We start from the raw sequence: 21,233 nt of genomic DNA on the forward strand, positions 1-21,233 counted from the left end.
CCTCCCAGGCGGGAGGGTGACAACATTTACAATCAAGTGTAAGAACTGCCACACTAGGATCAAGTACAAGCCACAAGGAAACAAAGAGTGAGCTCACACCCCAGGTGCGAATGCCAGAGGATGTCAGAGAATGCTTCCTGGTGGGTGTGATTCCTGCTCCAGGATTTGAAGACTCAGGACAGCTTAGGCTAAATGCTGACGCATAAGCAGGTCTGTGCAGTTGTCTAGCGTGTGTATTGCACAGAGGCACTCAGCCAAGGAGATGAATGGAAGTGGATATCCCTTGCTCAGCTCACCAAGCCTTGACAGTCTGCATCTGCAGGAGGAAAATGACCGCTTTTCTTTACTGGAAGGCACTTATCTGCTTGCCAAGCCTTGAGTACTGCCAGGCTGTGTCTTCTCAGAGGTGCCTCTTTCTCTGAATGCTTGCTCAGAGCAGTGGAGTGCCTTTAAAAGGCCTCTAAAGCCAGGAGCAGCTCTGGGGCAAGGAAGGATAGAAAGAGTCAAGTTTCAGGCAGAAGGACTAGATTCCATCCATTGCAAGTAGTTCCTTATTGCTAGAGCACCTGGTGAATGAAGCCGCCCTCTGCACAAAGGACCTTGTCTATCACCACTAAGGAGTGTGGCTTTGTGAAAGAAGTAGGAGACCATTAGTAGATACAAGATAGCTGGAGGTAAATATATTGGGATTTGCATTTCAGAGAGCAGCCCCAGCTGCCATATGGGGGATGATGGTCAAGTGAGTGGCAGGGAAGCCAGTCAGAAAGATGTGTCGTGACCCATTCTTTAGCACTATGACAGCCCCAAGGGAGGCTGTGGTGCTGTGGGGGACAGTAAAACTGGTTAGTTAGGATACTGGCAGGAAAGTATGTATGGTGAACTTGTGACTCAGATTTTCCAGGGTAGTACTGGTTCATTATATTCTGTCTCACATTTGTATTCATTGAAACATGTTTCCAGGGAGAAGGGTAATAGCTCAGTGGCAGAGCACATGCTTAGCATGCACTAGGTCCTGGGTTCAATCCCCAGTACCTCCATTAAAACAAACAAATGAAATATATGTTTCCATTTCCAGCAGAGATATGCAGTGTTAAATACAATTAGGGGCCTATGTGTGTTTGTGTGTGTATGTGCGTCTGTGTCTGTGTTATGTAGGAAGATCCTGAAGCTCAGAATCAGGATAACCAACTCAGGTCAGAGCTAGCTCAGAATTGTGGCAGGAGAGGAGGAAAGCGAGGGAAATGTGAAAAGCACTACAGAGAAAGATAAGACTTGGTAATTAATTGGGTATCAGGGAAGAAGTCTTGCTCACCTCCCATCTGTGTCATTTCCCAGCTGTGGCAGAGAAACAGGGCCTTGATTTCAACTTTATTAATTAGACATGGAGAAGATAAAAGAGAATTTGTTCCAAAGGATTTTATATAGTAGTTGGAAGTTGAGCTAAGTTATGACAGATAAAATCAACTCATCTTTTCCAAGTGCCAGCTTCCATTTTTCCATGTGTAATTTCCAGAACCAAATTAATGGTTGGAAAGCTCGAACATCAGCAATTAGAAGAGCACATTTCTAAAGTTTTCACTTGGAAAGCAATAGGAAATAGGGCTTTTCACACAATATTTTGACCTTTTTCTTCCTAATACAGTTTTGTAATACTTAGTAAAGTTTTCTAGTTGAGTTGGGCTAGGGGTTGGAAATATAAAAATAAACAAACTAGATTTTTCTGAAAACAGAAAGATAAATAAAAGACCAATTTTAGAGAATTTTACCAATGACTTGGTTCAAAAGAACTTTTCTTTCTTTCCTTAATGAGCACTCTAGTTTGCCACACAGAATTTGAAACTTAGTTACCCACAATCAAGTAGTTCCAGTAATCTTGGGGAACCAAATATCTACGCAATAAGGATAAAAATATTTTTAAGACAATTTTACCTTCTACCAACAGTTTTATTGGAATTGACTAGGATGACATGGACTGGAACCTTAGAGTAACTGAATTTAAACTCCTTGTAAGTAGTACTCTTGCTTTTCCCATTCTGGGCAGTACTTAGTTTCTTCTTTCTTCCCTCCATTGGGGGTAGAGTTGAGTGTGGCCTGGTCAGTGTTGCAGTTTATTTTTTATTTTGTGATTTATTTTTATTTTTTGTTTGAGCTAAGAGGGAGTCAGTTATTTTTTTTTTAAGTTGATTTTTAAAGACTCTAAAGTCTTGCTCTCAATTAAGGCTACAGTGTAAACAACAGAAACTCTGTGTGTGTATATGTGTATGTTTGTGTGTGTGTGTGTGTTTGCAGGGAGTGGGAGGTAGGGTTTAGGGAAACAAATGAGAGAAATCTTTTAAGGACAATATTTGGAAATAGTAGTCTTACTAAAAAAAAAATCTAGGTTCACTTATCACTATTTTGTTTTCAAGTATAAACACTAACTACATATAAAATTGCTAAGACTGCTCAATTCAAAGAGTAAAATGTGAAAAAGTAGGCAAAATACAAACACAAAATACAAATTAATTAACTTTGAAAAATCATTCAAGTAATAGGACAACTCATGGAAGAAAATCCTGAAAGTTAAAAATATACTCTGCATTTACAGTCTCCTTCCCAAGTCTTATAATTAACGTGAGCTGAGTATTCTTTATTCATACTTTTATATTATTTCCCTAGACATCTCCACGATAAAATAGGAATTGATATTTTTTTCCCACAATTCTAAGATTTATTTTTAAAGCACTGAAATGCTTAAAGTAACGTATCAATCAAATCATTCTTCATCATGCAGACGTGGATGTATAAATGCACAGATGAGCTCAAAGGCAATTTTTAAAAAAATATATGACTTTGTTTATCCTTTTCTTAATGTTTCAGAGTTGAAGGCTTTTGAATTCTATTTATAGACCCTGGACTTCTCCTTCTTTCTCTCCTACTATTCTCTTTGTTCCTCTGTGGTATGAATTTGAGCATGAAAATAAATATATTAGTGCTGTCACTGACAGAAAATTTTACTCAAATAAAAGCAGAAGTTACATCAAAATCCATTAAAGCTCAGCTTGCAATAAGGTCTCATATCAGTAGATGATCAGAGTGTAATGATGTCATTTCTTTATAGGAATAAAGCATCTTCATCCTGTGGAGGAGGCAACCATGGTTATAACAATGAGTTTAAGAGCATGGAGGTAACTTAGCGATTTTTTTTTAAAGATCTATTTATTGAGGACCTACTTTGTGACAGGTGATGTTCAAAACTCTTGAATACATTTGTGAACAGCACAGCAAAAGATCCCTGCCCTCATGAAGTTTTCATCTTAACAGGTGGATATAGACATTTAGCATAATAAAGCAGTATATTGTTTGGTATGTTAGGAGTTAAGTGCTATGGAAATAAAGAAAAAGTAAAGCAGAATAGGAGGAAATTGGGGGTGTTTTGGGGAGTGCCATGGGGGCAGAGTGCAACTTTAAATGAGATGGAAGCAGGGAGGGTATAGCTCAGTGGTAGAGTGTGTACTTAGCATGAATGAGGTCCTGGGTTCAATCCCTGGTATCTCCATTATAAATAAATAAATAAATAAATAAATAAATAAATAAATAAATAAATGTAGTTACCTGCCCCCTCCAAAAAAAAAAAAAAAGAAGAAGAAGAAGAAAAATAAACAATTACCCAAGAATTAAATGAAATAGACGGGGTAAGATTCATCAGAATGGCATTTGAGCAGAGACTTCAAGTTCAAAGTGAAAGAATTAACTTTTCAAATATTCAGGGGGGTGTCCCAAGCAGAGGAAACAGCCAGTGTCAAGGCCCTAAGGTGGGAGCATGCCTGATGTGTTGGGGGCAAGAGAGCCTTCATTAGGCTATTAGGATAGTCAACTGTGGCTGCCGCTGAGCAGAGGGGAGAGAATGAGAGTTAGTTGGACATATTCAGTTCAAGATATTTATTAGACGTGCAAGTAGAGATGTTACATATAGACAATCAGAAGGTCTACCTAAAGAAATGAAACATTGAGTTTTAGGCATATAGATTAATTAGAAGATACGTGACTAGGTAAGCGTTTCAGGGATTAAGAGCAGGTGGAGAAGAGGACCAAACACTGAGCCCTAAGGACTTTTCCTTGAAGAGATGGAGAAAAAGAGATACTAGCAAAGAGACCTGGACCTAGAACCAGTGAAGGAGGAGGAAAACCAGGAGTGTGTGGTGTCCTGGGAGCCCAGGGAAGAAGCTATTGAAGGAGCCCATGAGTTCAGTGTAGCCAATATTCACCCATAAGTGAAGCTTTATCATTTTTGCAACCCGACTGTCTTATCTAGTTCCATTTGTCACACATGCACACAGACACGCACAAACACATGGTTTTCCAAATAAAGAAAAATGTGTTAGGCTCTTTATGATTATATGGCCTCTTAACGTTGTCATGACGAGTTACATCTCTTTGTAAGGACTTGAAAAATTTCTGGAGACAGAATGCTTCTTTATTAATTAGGGGACTATTTGATAATTCAGTTAATTACTGCAAGAAAAACCTCCAATTCTTTGCTGATTATCTTGGAAAAATATGTATCTGTATATGTATTCCTGTTACCTGAAAAGAATTGCTTGTCCATATTTGATACTGTTCTCATTATTTAGAATCTAAAGCAATTAGATCTGTTATAAATAATATAATGAAGCTAACTTTAATTAGTTAAACATAAATAAAAATATTTAGGTCTCTTCATCCTCAAGTAAATGGGAGATGTATTTGAGAAATCAGTGGGTGAGTATAAATTGTGCAATAATTTAATGCTTAAGAAGTTCAACATTTTTTTGGTCATGTAGTAGTTGTAACGTATTTGAACAATGATATGAAAGGAGTACAAAAAGAATCTATGACATTGTATGATGAATTCTAATATGTACTGCCCAGATACTGTAGAATTGTGCTGGCACTGGTTGTCCACTGTTGCTTGTATTTGCCTGGTCTGTTGACACAGGAGATGCTGTGAAAGCAGGAGAAAAAGTAAACATGGTTTGGATTATGTTTGATTGGGATTGGTACAACATCACAGGAGGAAATGATGTCAAAATCATTTTCAGATCTGGAAAGTAGTCCTTCCACAGGTCTAAGATACAAGTAGGAGAGCTGTTACAGAAAGAAAATTGTGTCTCTTCCAACATCTGTTTTCGCATTTACGTGACACCCAGTAATAGTAGGACTATTACCCCCTCCCCCACCTAGGCTATCTTTCTGGCACATGGACCCAGTTTTAAAGAGAAGACTGAAGTCGAACCATTTGACAATATTGAAATTTATAACTTAATATGTGGTGAGTACATAAGTGCAACAATAAAATGTGGAGAGAGTCTTCAAAATTTGTATTTTGAAATTGGTGATAAATTGAATCCCAAAAGTAGGTGCTCTTTCCTAAGAAAACAAAAAGTAGGAAAGCTGAGGAAGAATTGCTGATGATTCAGAATTACTCAGTTTTGAGAGAGAGTTCTTTTTGCTTTTCTAGTAATGATAAACATTAGATCTTGGGAGACCAGCTTCTCTTTTAGTTTCTATCTGAAAATCTAATTTAACAGAACTTAGATTATTAAAATCACACCTCCAACTTTTCAAAGCAGGAAAAACACGTCTAAAAACACAAGTATTTTCTTGTAATTACAGAGAGAAAGCTTCTGACATAGAAGGATGGTATAAAAAAAAAGTTCTATTTGGGTAGACACATTATTACACACAATGTTAAAAAACCTTAAAGAATTAGAGTTTGGGGGAATCTAACCTATGTTCCTGCCAATATGCTTACCTCAGACCATACTTCAAGGCAAGGCAATGAGTCAGCTGCAATCTCACCTTTAGCTACAGGAGTTTGTGAACATAAATACACTCACAGTTGTCACTCCTCCTTCACACTGGCCTGTGGTAATTGAATATGACTTAGAGACTGAAGAGTATTTGTTTAACAAACTAATGTGTTGTAGCCTTAACAAGTTAAATTCTCGGCTCCCAAGGCTGAGTTTGTGGTTTCAGGGCTGCTGGCCCTTTTCGGGAAGGGTTAAGAGGAACTAGGTAGGATTCCAGTTCTGGGGTAGATTTCCTTGGCAGTTCTCAGCAGGATCCACTTACAAGGCTATGTTTATGAAATATTTGTATGTTTTGTTTTTGTAGGAAAAACTAGAAAAGTTCCTCTAAATATTAATCAAAGTTCACTAGTTTAATTTTTTAAGGTATCTGTACTTAAAGAATTTACCTATAATTAAGTGAATATTCTACAAGTAAGATTGTAAATTATTTAACTTCTCTAAACTTGTTTTTACTAAAAGTATAGTTTTTATGCTAGAAAACCATGGTATGTTTAAGGCACAAAGTGATCACTTAAGCAAAGATGTTTTCTCTAGAGGAACAGAAATAGTTGATGAAAATTCCTGTGGTTCATTTACAGCAACTGTTCTTATTTCCAGAAAGACTAGGTATAGAAATTTTGTGTCTGTGTGTGTGTGTGTGTGTGTGTGTGGCAGGGAGTGGGCAGAGAATCTGGTAAACCGAATGGAACATGTAATGTCCCACTGCATTAGAGCAGAATTTATTAAAGGAGGTGAATGTTAGATGCTTGTTTTCTCCCGTCTTCTGCATAGATGTTGTTGCTTTCTACTTTAAAACTACTTTGAACTTATTTTTTGAACTTATCTTTTAAACAGATCTGCTACACATTCAGCCAGCACCAAACAATGGTACCCATGGTAGTTTAAACCATCTTCTGAAGGTGCCTTATTATGAACCATCTCACCCAGAGGAATTGTCAAAGTTTTCTGTTTGTGGCTTTACTGTTTCATTGCCCACAGATAATCTACAGTGTTCATGCCCTGAGCTACAAAATGTAAGTAAGAACTTCATGTATCCATAAGAATGTAAAGGGGCAAGCTAATCTATAGCCAGGGTAGCTGACAACCAGGTTTGTGTTCTAGCTCAGATGTTTCCTAACTAAGTGGCTTTTCTCAACCGTCTCTACAAATGAGAGATATATTGTAAGATAAAGTATGTGAATATGTTTTGTAGACTGGAAAGCATCATTTGGAAATTGTGAATCCACTGGGAGCTAACTGTCCTTAACCATTCCAAACAGCGGAATCCTGGAGTTCTCTTTGATTTCCCTCATAAACCATCCCTCTTACCGCTAAAGGTCAGATGGTCATGCTTGGTTATTTCAGAGCAAAAGTAGCTGAAGAGTGCAGGGACCATGATCTCGCATCAGACACACCCACTCGGGTGGGTGCTCTGGAGTCCATTCAGCAGGAAGCCTAATGTTCAAAGTGGGAGGTGTTCTTTTGGGTAGCAGCCAGATTCCTTTGATCTGACAACTTGGAGGCTGGCTGACAGTCAGCATTGGGAAGGTCTTTTTAGTAGATCAGGTGCCCCGCTGAGTTCCAGAACAGGACTTCAGATCCCAGGAGATTTTCTCAACAAGGTGAGATTCCAGCCTAAGAGGAGGCCTCCCAAAGGCAAGGAGTCAGAACAGGAGGTCAAAATGCAAGGACAAGCCCACCTGTGAGAACGGGACCACATGGGTGGGGCTGGGATTTCAGAATGAAATTGGAGCCCAGTTATCAGGAGTCCATCAAACTAAAACTAATGTCAAGGTGCATCTGATGCCAAGTTCAAAGTGTGGTTGTAGAGCTAAATAAACACCTACTGCCTCAGGTAAGAAGTATTTCTTTGAGCCAGGGTTTAGGGAAGATTTTCCATTTTCTAATCTTCAAAATCACATTAAACCACAGAAATAAATCAAACATAAATACATTACCAACCAAAAAAGGCTTAAAGGGATGAAAGTCCAAACTTCCCAATAAAAATCAAATCCACACTAAAGATCAGAATGAAAGTGTGGGTTTCCTACTGCTCCAGATAACTTCAATGGAACCACCATTTAAAATAATAATATTAAATATTCTGAAGTGGATGTTTTATCCCCAATTTAGAGATAAAGAGGACTCAGAGAAGTTAGGTAAATTGTCCCATGCCACAGAAACTCGGTCTATCCGGCAGCAAACTCCAAGTTCATCTCTGTAAGGAATGTCCCTTGCTACTCAAAATGTGGTGCCAAGATCAGTATCTGCATCATTTGTAAGCTGGTTAGAGGTCGAGAATCTCTACCCCACTGAGCTGGGGCTTACTGAATCAGAATCTGCAAAGCAGTTGCCTACAAATCAAGCTTGAGAAGCCATGGGATGTTTTCATCTCAATTTAGTTGATTCGAGCTGTGTTCAGAATACTCTGCCCCATTATCAGTTACATCTTTGTAAACTCCTGCAGTAAAAAGTATCCCTGAGAGTCATAATCCCTGTGTATTTCTGAGTTAGTGGCCAGACTGGAATTTAAACTCAAGTTAGTCCGGCTCTTTTGTTTGGTAGTAAAGCATTCACGTGATTCCCACAGAACGAATCTTGATGACGTTTTAGAACATGTTACTTAGATTCACTTTCTTCCCCTGTCCCACATTGTCTTGCAGAATTCTGATCTAGAACATGTGAATCAAATGCTAAATCTCACCCAAAATGAAAGTAAGTCAATAATAAATGTGTTAAGTCTTCCGTGTTTAGACCTAACAGAACATAACATATTGCCTTTAGGGGATTCTCCGAAATAAGCTCACAGGTTCTTTTGAACATAAAGATTGTATTGCCAATGTATAGGAGGGAGAATGACCCACATCTAATAACAAGAATAGCAAGCATGGAGTAGTTACAATGGTTCCAAGCACGTAACAAATTCCTTCAAATGGTTGTGCCTGTCTACAGTCCCCTATTCACCTTCTTAGATGTGAAGAGACAAACTGCCCGGGTTCAAGTCCTATGTCTACTGCTTCCTGACTGTGTAACCTGGGCCAAAACAAATTACTTAACCTCTCTGTGTCTGTCTCTTCATCTATAATGACGGCACTCATCTCATGTAATTGTAAACATTAGAAGAGCTAATCCATGGAAAGAATTTAGAACAGTGTCTGGCTTGGAGCAATATTTTGATTACCTGTTACCTTTTTATTTTTTACTTAAAAATTTTTTTATTGAGGTATAATTGACATATAACATTAGTTTCAGGTGTACAATAGAGTGATTTGCTATTTGTGTATATTGCAAAATGACCACCACAATAAGTCTAGTTAACATCTGTCCCCACACATAGTTACAACATTTGTTTTCTTGTGATGAGGATTTTTAAGATTGACTCTCTTAGCAGCTTTCAAATATGCGATATTTTATTATTAACTATGGTCAACTTTTCATCGCTTAAGTACTCTCGTATTACACTTTCTAGGCTTGTTCATCACTTATAGAATGAAAATACCTACTTTTAAAATTATTATGAAAATCAAATGAGTTAACATATGTGTGTACTTAGAATAGTGCTTGGCATGCAGTAAGAGCTCAGTAAATGTGTTGGTTGTTTTGACAATCTTCTTAGAATCTACTAAGTGTTATTCCACAGCACGAATACCCTGCAGGTTTTTTAACCATTACTAATTGATAAAATTTAGATTATAACGGCAGACAAATAAAAATGAATAAATACATTAGGCCATACTTTTGATAAAATTCCCATTTCTTTCCTATGATAATTATTAAAGTAGATCATCTTTGTTATAAAGTATGTGCTTTTGATTTTAAGGTTTTATCTTGTGAGCTGTTAGGTGCTTAGGTAAATAATTTATCTAAGCCTCAGTTTTATAATCTGTAGAATGGAATAATGACACCTACCTCATAGGGTGGTTTGTAAGAATTAAAAGAGGTTAAATATGTTAAATAGTTATGAGTTACTGGAAAATAATAAAGTATCAGAGATTGATGGTTACTATGCATAGAAACATTGGCTAACTTCATAAACATTTTAATTTTGTTATTTTTATTTTAGTAACAGCAACAGAGAAACTAAATTTGCCATTCGGGAGGCCCAGGGTTATGCAGAAGAACAAGGAGCTCTGTCTCCTTTATCACAGGGAGTATGTCAGTGGATTTGACAAAGCCATCAGGATGCCCCTTTGGAGCTCGTATACAGTCCCTAAACCGGTAAGTCCCAGTGTCGGTTGATCCCCACAGGATGGAAAGAAACTGTAGCTCTTTAACATTCTAAAAGTTGAATTTTGATTTGCAGTAGAGATTCCAGAGGGAATTCACTGGCACGTGGCTGGTAAGACAATATCCCAAGTTTTATTTACAGGTTCTTAAAGGTGCTGCATGGGCACAAAAGGAGACTACATTGAGTTTTGCCTGGAGAACGTAGAAAGTGTTTACAGGCCAATGGACGTGGTAGGTAGAAAAAAAGACTTCAAAGAGAAGCAACAAGAAGTACAGAAGCACACACTGCATTTGGTATTTCCCAAGTATATGGTGGATGTACCTAGAAGGTGATGATGACTAAATTATAAAGGGTTTTGTATTTATCTGATTACTTAAAAATACTGTACCATCTTCTGGGACCATGGTAGGCATGAGAAACACAATATGAATAAGAGGCAATCCTTCCCTGAAGGATATAGCTCTCTAATAAGGTGTGCTGTGTCACAGATCTTTCTGGATTGAGGTTGAGAATTCAACTGTTTAAATCCTCTTTCCTCTTTCACTATTTTGCAAACTCCTTTTCAATTAATGGCGCCAGGACAGTTGGCTACCATAAGAGATTGGCAGCCCTTCACGCCACATACAAAATTAAATTGCTGATGAGTTTGTAGACCTAAATGTAAACAACAGATATATGTTTTCCTTTGTGTATCTCTTTATGACCTTAGGCTAGAGATGGATTTCTTAGGACACAGAACAACAACAAACATACAGAGGAAACTGAAGAATTTACTACAATTAACTTCAATGTGTGACAAAAAACTAAGTTATGGATGGCACAATATATTTGCATTGCATATAAGAAACAAATGATGAATATACAGAATAGTAATTAGGATCCAAAATAGCTAATACATTTCTACCAGTAAACAAGAGAATGACAAGCATCTTAGTTAATAAACGGGCAAGAGCTATTAACCAAGCAATTAAACCTCATTAGCAATCAGGGAAATGTAAAGTAAAGCAAAAATCAAAGGCTGTCAAAAGTCAGCCAAAACACTCCTTCGTGGCTGGGACGGTTTGATTTAATGTATCCCCAGTACAACAGAGCTGCCCAGTAAATACTTATTGAATGAATGCATTGGGTAAATTAATCCCAACCATTATTTTTAAAGGACTAGAGACAAAGCAGTACTTCCAACCAGAAGGGTAAATAAATAATCAGGAAACTGTTTTTGTGGAGAAAATCTTAGCATTTTAGATCCAAAGATTCTGATGACAAACCCCTACCTATCACTGTTCTTGTGAAGGGTACAGATATTCCATCTCTTTTTTTTTAATTACTATTTTTTATTGAAGTGTAGTCGATTTACAGTGTTAGTTTCAGGTGCACAGCAAAGCGATTCAGTTATACGTATACATACTTTTTTTTTCAGATTTTTTTCCGTTACGACTATATCCATCTCTTTTTGTGGACAGGAAGTGATTGGTTGTAGTCAGTTTGTTTACTCTTCTTTTTCCAATTCAAGATTTTTCAAGAAAAACATCCTTTCCCACTACTAATGAAAGCTTTGTGTGTTCTGAAAGCCATCTCTGCTGCTGACAATGGTTTAATTGTGGTCCATGGTAGGAGAGCATTGAAGTTGTTTTCCAATGTGGGCAAATATTTCAGCTACCTGCGTTCTTTCTTAAGAACTCAGCAACATCGCTTTCTTAATGTGCAAAAGGTCCAGTTGTCTGTGATTTTTTCAACAAGCTATGAAGCACACTATGAAACAGTAATATGAAGTTATTTATACCTTAAAATAATTTCTATTTTGTTTTTGGTTTTCAGAGGGGCAGTATATTGAAAGCCAGTTTTTTAATTCAGTCCTCTATTTTGAAAAGTCCAGGTATTAGGGATTACGTGGAGTTAAGGGGAACGTTTATGTTTTTAATACTTTCCCCCTGCTGTCTTGCATTCCTGAATTTATATGAGCTTTAGCGGAAACCAAAGGCAGAGAGATTTTAAGTGGGCTTAGACTAGGAGTTTAGGACAATTCTTTTTTGTTATTGTTTTAAAACTAGCTTCTTTGTTACCAAAAGTTCCTGTCCTTTCACTGATCCCACAGAACTGCTTGTGTGTTTCGCCCTCCATGTGACAGGATGGAATTCTAGCAATTTTCTGCTTTCCAATTCAGAAATTACTCTGTTAGTATGTTGTGGTTCAAGAAAATTACATACAAGCATGTTTTGAAATTCGCATAAAAATGTTGTAAATCAGCTCTATGTTTGAAAAATCAGACTTTAAATAAGCACTTTTTGGAGCATGGACCCAATTGGCTTGTGTCTTTAAGTTTTATGGAGCTTTTGTTTTCCTGTGGTTTTGGTGGGTTTTCTAATTGCTGTTGTTGTTATTATCTCAGAAGAGTTCTGGGGAAGTAGTTGTGATTTGAAATCATGGTCCTGTAGTGATTGCTTCAAAACCATTAAGGTTGACCAGACTGTATATGAGCCTTGCTTATGGGCCTCTCAGTAGGAAGATGTGAATTGTTTTTTCTGTTGCTAGGTGAAAAATTGAAAATAAGAGCAAGAATTACAATTATTATTTAGCATGTATACTTCAGAAATTGGAAAGTCAAAGGGCTTTTTCAGAGAAGAAAATCTAGTACACTTTGAAAAATGTCTCCTTCTCTATTTCTACGCATTATGTGTATATTTCCCATCTCTGAATTTTTACAGTCCTTTTTGTTTCTGAAGCTTGTTAGCACTGATATTATAAATTATGATCCAATCATGTTTTGTGGGTCTCGAAAAACCAAGACATTACTGTGTATTGCAAATGCCTTTTTGAACTGTGAGAAATACTTTTCCCTGTAGAAAAAATCACGTAACAAGAAAAATAGTTAGAAAAGTGTATAGCTATTATCCTTACCATAAGGCAGGATCGTTATTATCCCATCTTCAAATAAAGGTTTTAGCTTTTACATTCAGACTAAGGGTAAGGAGAGTCTATAACTTCAATAAAAAAGAATTGTATCCCCTGTTTTGTATCCATGCCAGACTAGAAATGGAGGTGTTTCACTTTCCTGTCTGTGCTCATTGTCTGCTTCCCTTGAAGAATTTTGAGAGCTAGTGAGTTCAGGTTTTATCTGAGTGTCTGAGTTCTATTTATTGTTTTCCTGACTTTCTATCCTCTAGCTTAAAAAACTCTAGGGAATTCTGAGAAGATGGCAGGATGAAACTATTTGTGTGTGTGTGTGTGTGTGTGTGTGTGTGTGTGTAGAGGGTGGTGGTGGGGTGGTGGTTCACTATGCTTTTTCTCAAGAGCCCAGGATCAGAAAAGTGACCATCACTCCCCTCCATCCTTCTAAAATGCTGTCAACTGCATGATCTCACCTTTTAAAAATAACTTTTTTTAATTAAAAAAATTTTTATTGAAGTATAGTTGATTTACAATGTTGTGTTAGTTTCAGGTGTACAGCAAAGTGATTCAATTATGCATATATATATTCTTTTTCAGATTCTTTTCCATTACAGGTTGTTACAGGACATTGAATATAGTTCTGTGTGCTATACAGTATGTCCTTGTTGTTTATCTATTTTATATAAAGCAGTGTGTATCTGTTAATCCAAACTCCTAATTTATCTCTCCTCCCCTCCCACACCTGATCTCACCTTTATGAAGGAGGCCACATCCTGCCTTTCCCAGTGCACTTATATTTGGGGGTTTGGGTTTGACATGTAAGAAACACATCTTAAGACTTTCAGTTAGCAGAGAACAAGTAACTTTTTTTTAGTAATTTCTGACTAAAGTCATCCTGGTCCTTTTCTCCTACTCCAAAGTCTATGCCACTTTGAGAAAAATAGTAAACATTTTGCCCAACTAAATTGCTTGAGCACAACCTCCACAGCTGCAGGGTCATTAAAAATTACAATAAACTTCCCTCCTTAACACTGTTATGATTTTGACTATTGAATACAGGCACTTCAACTTCCTTATATCATGGAAAATCCATCCATGGCTACATTAATGGATTATGTATTTCCTCAAGGAAAACAATAATTTGTGTGGTAGGAAACATCACTCACAATATTCTGGGTGTCTAAGGACTGACTCGGTCAGTGGTCCATTTCCCTGGCTCTCCCACTTTACAACAGCTTTGTGTGCCTTTTTATACCCAGTAAAGAAACCTGGTCATTCAGGACTGTTCACTATATATATATTTTTTAAATATAAAGAAATGTTCTTAGTTTTCTAGTATCTGCCACCAGAAGGAGAGTGAAATAAATGGTAGAGATATTCTACAAATATCTTCATATTTCTTGGTTTACTCCTTGTTTTAGTGACTGTATCTCTGAGGAGCTTCCTAAGAAAGGAAGAAGGGAAGATATATACCTGAGATTTTGTGCATCTCACAATGTTTTTATTCTATCCATATGCTTAATTGATGGCTTAGTTTTAGAATTTTAGAAATAATCTTTCTTCAAAATTAATAGGATATTAGACTTATAAAGTTTTTATATATTCCTTTCCCCCATCTCTTACTTTTAATTCTACTTTTTGAGAAATGTCTGCAATTTGGTCTCCTAGATTTTAGTTAATATTTTATTTCTGCTGCCATAAATCCCAAGAACTCTTTGTTATCTCTTTCACTTTTTTGTGCTTTCTGCTCCTTCTCTATGGATGCCATTCATAGAGTCTCTTCTCTTTGGGAAGTGAGTTTTCTTCTGCTCTGCTTGGTTCGTCTCCCCAGCCACACCAAGTGTCTGGTGGTCCTTGGCTGTCAGCTCATATTTTAAGATTGAGGCACTAAGCTACATGGCTGGGGCTTGTCAGCTGATAGGCTTCTTTATAAGTTAAGCAGGATGAGATCCAGACATTTTGTTGGGGACTCCCAATTTTAAGTATCTAGTTTTCCTTTCAGGTTGGTTTGTTTTCCAAAGAAAGGACACTTCTGATTCAAACCAACATACAAAATTGGCAGGCTACATGGATGAGGGCAGTGAGACTGGACAGAATCTTACCATTCATTATATAGATTTTTCATTTAATTCTATTGCTTTCAATATAGTGCACTTGCTCTCCAAGGTGCCTTGTGTCCTTTGGTCTTGTCCCTCTGGTTCAACTTCTCCAGTGAGTAAATGTTCTTTCTATCTGGGCTCCTTTACAGACTTTCAGCTTATCCTTTTCTTTTCAACTCTACACACATCATCTCTTATCATCTCTTTCATGTCTTCACCATTACCGTTCTTTTAATGAGGTTTCAAAAGGAAGCTGAGATAAATGGGTTTGAACCATCAAGTTGAGAACTCTACTCAACTTCTGTCTAGTCTTTTCCAGCTGGATTGTAGCAGTATGTTAGGGGTGCATTTTCTGCTTGTCTTTCCCCTCATCTTCAGCTCTTACCTGTTCTGTACCTCATCATGTTACTCTCCTGCCTGTGAATATAACACACAGTATTTATTGCTTTTTCCTTTGCAAATTGGTCTTGCACATTTCATTATTTATTTTTCCCCAGCTTAACTGAGATATAATTGACCTATAACATTGTGTGAGTTTAAGGTGATGCTTTGATACATGCATATATTATAAAATAATTACCAGGTATGTTTTAGATATCATAGCTAATTTTGCTTTGAGCATAATTTAGTGAATAAAGGAAGAACATTCTAATTTAATTTAATCTTTTAAAATAAATTATAAAATAATTTTATTAAGAAATACATACATTGTGAGCAATAGAGGGCATATAAGTCAAAATCTCTGAAAAAAATTCAATGAATAGCAAAATGTTTACATACTCATGAATATATGCTAACCAAAACATGATCATGTAATACTGTATTAACTTAAGTACTTAGGCACACATTTATAGGATGCCTGCTAGTAAGTAAATTATTAGTCTTTACATAAAGTTGCAAATAAAATTATTAAAAATGTATGTTCCTATATTTCATGATGAATAAAGAATAGCTATAAATTTATTAAAGTTCCAAAATAAGTAAGTTTAGACAACCAGAGCTTCTTTGAGTTGACCTTAAGTTTAATTAGAAGTTCTTGCTCAACTGAATTCATATCTGTAATTTTAAAATAAATTGTTTATATTTTATATTCTATTTTTATTTACAAGTACCACGTTTATCACCACCTAAAAGTTCGATCCTGAAAAGGATTTGGGTTTTTAGCAGTAGCTCCCATTATTCCTCTGCACTCAAGTCAGGTTTTATTCTGCAAATATTCCTTCCCAAGGTGTATTTGATTTGCCCTTCCCATGTCCCTAACCAGAAGGGAACCACAGAAGAAAACATTGCTGAAGACACCCATTTCCATTGCTTCCGGAGACCTGATTCACTAAGAAAATAAGAAAAGGTTAAATGAAAAACATTCTAGGGAAGTTACTAACCATATAAGGTGATGGGTGAGCCACACCGTGGGTGTAATTTTTTTTTTCTTTTCTCTCTTTCAACAGGGAGACACATCGCCTCTTCCTCCCACTGTCCCAGACTGTCTGCGGGCTGATGTCAGGGTTGCTCCTTCTGAGAGCCAAAATTGTTCCTTCTATTTAGCAGACAAGAATATCACCCACGGCTTCCTCTACCCTCCTGGTTAGTATAACTCTTTTTTAGAGCAGCAGCTTAGAAGGCCCTCATCAGCTGGATGTGGGCATGTGCCTTAAACATATGCTCCCCACCAAAACTACCTGCTTGGGCTAAACCAGCTGCCCAGGAGGCTTCCAGTGGTTGTGGCCTGGCCTGGAGCAGCGCAGCAGCTATAATAAAGGCTAATAAATTTTGCAGTGGGAACCACACATCAGCTCTAATGTGGCCCAGATGTTCAGAGAGTTCGGCAGGTTTAAGTTTAATTTTAAAACTGAAGGTTCTTTGGAGAGGGACACAGCATCTAAAAAAACTTTTTTTTCCCCTCTGGTGACTGGCCAAGATAAGGCTTGCATCAAGAATGCAGCTGTGCCTTGAAGACAAATCAGGCTGGAAATCGACTCTCACTCATGCTATATGTCCAACAAATTTAAACTGTGGATTAAGCAGCCAAATGAACTTGAATTTTTTTTTTTAAGAAAGCATCTCTCTTGGTGACATGCAGAAACCAGTGTGATTTTCCCAAAATTCAAATCTCTTCTCTGCTCTACAGGAGTTGTTATTTCCCTAACTTACCCATGAAATTTTTAACAATTTCAGCTTCTGAGAATGGATTTTCTCCAGATATTTGGCTTCAATTTTCTGGAAGCCAGTACCAAAGAGGTCAATTAAAAGGTTTATAATTTAGAGGTTCTGAGATTTACAGTGGGAAAAAAAGGCTTAAGGAAAGAGAGTAGCACATCAATGAAAAACTCCTAACAGAGACTTAGGATAATAAACTGATGCAGCTTATTACAGTATCTGGAGACAATTAGAGCCACCCAATTTATGTAAACCCTAGGATAACCCTTAGTTACAATATTTATTAATAAAAATTTTTTAATTGGCATATAAAATCGTATCTGTTGAGCCCTAAGATGTTGGTTGATTTATGAATGTTTGCCTTGACAGGGAAATGAAATTAAAAGCAGCTTGTCTCAAAACATATTAAGGAGAGAATGAAACTCCCTTCTTTCTCCATTACACATTCTAACGATTAGCAATTCCCCTATAAGCAAATTCATATTTTTCTCTGAAAAGAAGATAACGTTATGTTTCCAACTTTTAGAGTTCAGTTTAAAAAGTAGAAAAGGTGGGGAAGGTATGGCTCAGTGGTAGAACACATGTTTAGCATGCACGAGGTCCCAGCTTCAGTCCCCAAAATCTCCATTAAAAAGAAACATAAATAACACCCCCTAAAAAATAGTTTTAAAAAAATAGAACAGGCTTAGAGAGGATCCGAGGACCATAAACAGAATGTGAAATCTTAACGGAAAAAAGAAATCTTGCTTCTCCTTGCCTTTTGGTGCCCACATATTGGCCTTTTGTTTGAGTATTAGTTAAGGTAGCCAAGTGTAGTTTAAATATAAAAAGCATTATAATAAATATTTACTGGTTTGCAGCAATTTAAATCCTCACAATATTCAATCAGATAGAGGCCTTGAGACCAGTGAAGTATGGAGTGACACAGCACTTTGCCTAAGTGGGTCAGCTGGTGGCCTGTGGAGCTGGGTTTCCAACCAGGGCAGTCTATACTCGATGGTACACACGCCCAGCACTCACTGTACTAAATGGCACCTCCATGAGTTCTCAAAGCCACTCATCCGTGGTGTTCTCAGCAGTCTTCACTGAGTTAAAACTCACTTTCTTAAGAAAATTTGATTTTGGAAGAGTTACTTATCATAGCATTATTATTTGATGTATGTTCAACATCTATGCTTTCCTATCCATAATATTACATTTGTTTCCTAGAAACTGCGTAATACATTACCCACGAACTTGGTGGCTTAAGACAATAGAAGTTTATTCTCTCAAAGTTCTAGAAGCCAGAAGTCTGAAATCAGGGTGTGGGCAGGGCCACGCTCCCACTGAAGCAGAGAATCTAGGGGGGCATCCTTTTTTACCTCTTGCAGTGTCAGGGGGCTCCAGGTGTTGCTTGGCTTATAGCTGCTGCATCACTCCAATCTCTGCCTCCATCTCCACCTGGCCTTCTCCCCTGAGTCCCCCCTCTTCTCAAACTCCCATCTCCTTATAAGGGACCTCGTGCATGCTAAACCAGTCACTGGATTTAGAGTCCATCCTAAAACCAGGATAATCTCATCTTGAACCCTTACCTTAGTTACATCTGTGAAGACACTGTTTTCTTACCTATCACATTCAGAGGTAATGGGGGGTTAGGACTTGGACATACTTTCTTGAGGGTCACCAACCCACTATAGGTATCAAATGCATAAATCTGCCTGCAATATTGATTACTTCTACTAGAGAGTGCTTGATGTCTCTGTGTTTTGTGTGTTAATAAATTTACATTATTGTGTAAGAGTAATGGGCCTATTCTGTAGTATGTCATATTTTTCTCTTATAGCTAGATTTACTAAAATTCATCTGTTTTGCAGCAAACAACAGAACTTCTGATAGTCAATACGATGCTTTAATTACAAGCAATTTGGTCCCTATGTATGAAGCATTCAAAAGTAAGTATATACTTAGATTATTAAATTTTAAATATCCAAGTGACTTCTTGAACTTCTGAACTAGACACATCTTTTATTGCAATTTGTTCCTGTTTATTGAGTCATTTTGTTCCAATATTTTAAATATAGAAACAGGAAGGATCTCTGACATAAATTCTTTTCCACTTACTTCAACTTTGGCTGACTTGTTACTAGAATTTTGATAATTTTTTTTTCAAAAATCCTTACTTAACTGGAAAGAACCAATAACAAAGCAAAATTTTACTGAAACTCACCATAGGTAAATGAAAGGTGTTTGTCCCCAGAGACATAATTAATAAGGCAGTATGTGTGTTCTGACCATTTTTGCACTGTCCCCAAAGCAGCTCATCCCTGGGGAGGCATTTGGAGACATGCTTCACTATAATTTCAAGACTGCAACTCCATCAACAACAAAAAGCTATTATTGATGGGCTGTTTGTTTTTGTTGCATAGACTATTTTGCAGAATTACTCAATGACCACTGACAAGTATTGAAGCAGAGTTGGATACTATTTAAATGTATCCTGTTTATAATAGAAAATATTTCCACGTTCAATAGAGGTAGATACTTTTTTAACACCTTATTCTTTCATTTTTAGAAATGTGGAATTACTTCCATAGTGCTCTTCTTGTAAAATACGCCATGGACAGAAATGGAGTAAATGTGGTTAGTGGACCAGTATTTGATTATAATTATGATGGTAATTTTGATGCTCCAAATGAAATTACAGAGTAAGTAGTTTGAAACCAAATGGACTTTTTGATTTAGCAATAGGGTATTTTAAGAGGAAACCTCAATAGTTCAAATTAAAGCTCAGTATTCTTAATGTTACATAGCATATTTATATAGAGTTGTAATTGTTGAGCATTTTCAACTAGTTTATCTAAATAGTTAGCAAAAATCTTATACAGCAACAATTTAAACTAACTGGCAAAGAAAAAATATCCAGGAAATTTTTAGCAAAATTTACATTTGGAAATTTTCTACACTAATGGGAAAGGGAAAATGTGATTTTGTCAAGGTTAAGGAGGTAGGGAAGACTCATTGTACTATCAATAAATGTAGAACCAGCCCAGCAATAACTAAAAATATCAAGTAGTGACTATTCATAATATTGTCCAATATTTTGGATAGTGGGTGATTCATTAAATCACCCAGGAGAGAGTATAGAACACTTCCTGTAGAACACTGGTCCCACTAAATTGTACATCTTTGTACTAAAATTGGTCATAACAAGTTGCTAAGAATTACCTTTGAATGCAGCACACAGGAATAGAGAGTTTTAGAAGTGTCATCTATTATTTCTCTTTATTATCAAAATGAATGGGAGGGTCAAACTAAAGTATTGTACTGTCTAAGCCTGGATTATGTAAAGCAATGATTTCTACTTACATGTTCTGATAAAGTCACACTTATGACCACTAAGTGTGTGGCCTTTTTGATTTTGTTTGCCTAGTCCTTATTTCAATGTTTAATAGTCCTATCTTTCGCCATTTAATAATCGTAGCAAACACTTTGATAGCACTTTACACTCTAGGTACACATCTAAGCACTTACATATACTTCATTTAATCCACAAAACATCCTCATGTTAGATTCCATTAGCTCCCATTTAGAAAAGGAAACAGAGGCACAGAGAGGTTAAGTAACTTGTCTAAGTTTCACAGCTAAGTAGCAAAGCCAGGACACGAATCCAGCTCTTCTAGCTCTTACTCTAAATCACAGTAATATATTACTACTCATATTCCTTTTAGCGGACTCATACTGGTAGCTTACCTTTACTTTGCACTTAAAACTTTTTAAACACTTTCATGTTTGTTATCTGAAACTGAAGGACTGTCATGTACCAGTTGTATGGATTTATCCTTGTCTGTGCCATGAAGTTGGTAGCGTAGGACTGCCTCCATGTTAAAGTTGAGGAAAGTTGGAAAGTCATAGAATATTCGAGGATTAGTACATGTCCACACATGTAGGAGAAGTGCACAGCTAGAACTGGGACCCTGGCTCATTTGTTCCCAGCCCCTACTCTATTAGTAAACGTTGCTATGAAGTATAAAGCCAACAAAACTAGGAAACACAAAAGGCAAAATGCCATGCGCT

At 36.9% G+C, this 21,233-nt stretch overlaps 1 protein-coding gene across 1 annotated transcript in view; it reads left to right on the forward strand.

Moving 5' to 3' along the window:
- ENPP3 (ectonucleotide pyrophosphatase/phosphodiesterase 3) overlaps positions 1–21,233 on the forward strand; it is a 61,834-nt gene that overhangs the window by 33,890 nt on the left and 6,711 nt on the right. Inside the window, exons 16-23 of the mRNA XM_006200056.3 lie at positions 3,101–3,167; positions 5,203–5,290; positions 6,666–6,844; positions 8,474–8,525; positions 9,874–10,028; positions 16,472–16,607; positions 19,034–19,111; positions 19,732–19,864. Of these exons, the coding sequence (XP_006200118.1) occupies positions 3,101–3,167; positions 5,203–5,290; positions 6,666–6,844; positions 8,474–8,525; positions 9,874–10,028; positions 16,472–16,607; positions 19,034–19,111; positions 19,732–19,864 (888 nt within the window). The remainder of the gene's footprint in view (positions 1–3,100; positions 3,168–5,202; positions 5,291–6,665; positions 6,845–8,473; positions 8,526–9,873; positions 10,029–16,471; positions 16,608–19,033; positions 19,112–19,731; positions 19,865–21,233) is intronic.

The sequence above is a fragment of the Vicugna pacos genome, chromosome 8 (assembly GCF_048564905.1).
Source record: "Vicugna pacos chromosome 8, VicPac4, whole genome shotgun sequence".
Taxonomy (NCBI): domain Eukaryota; kingdom Metazoa; phylum Chordata; class Mammalia; order Artiodactyla; family Camelidae; genus Vicugna; species Vicugna pacos.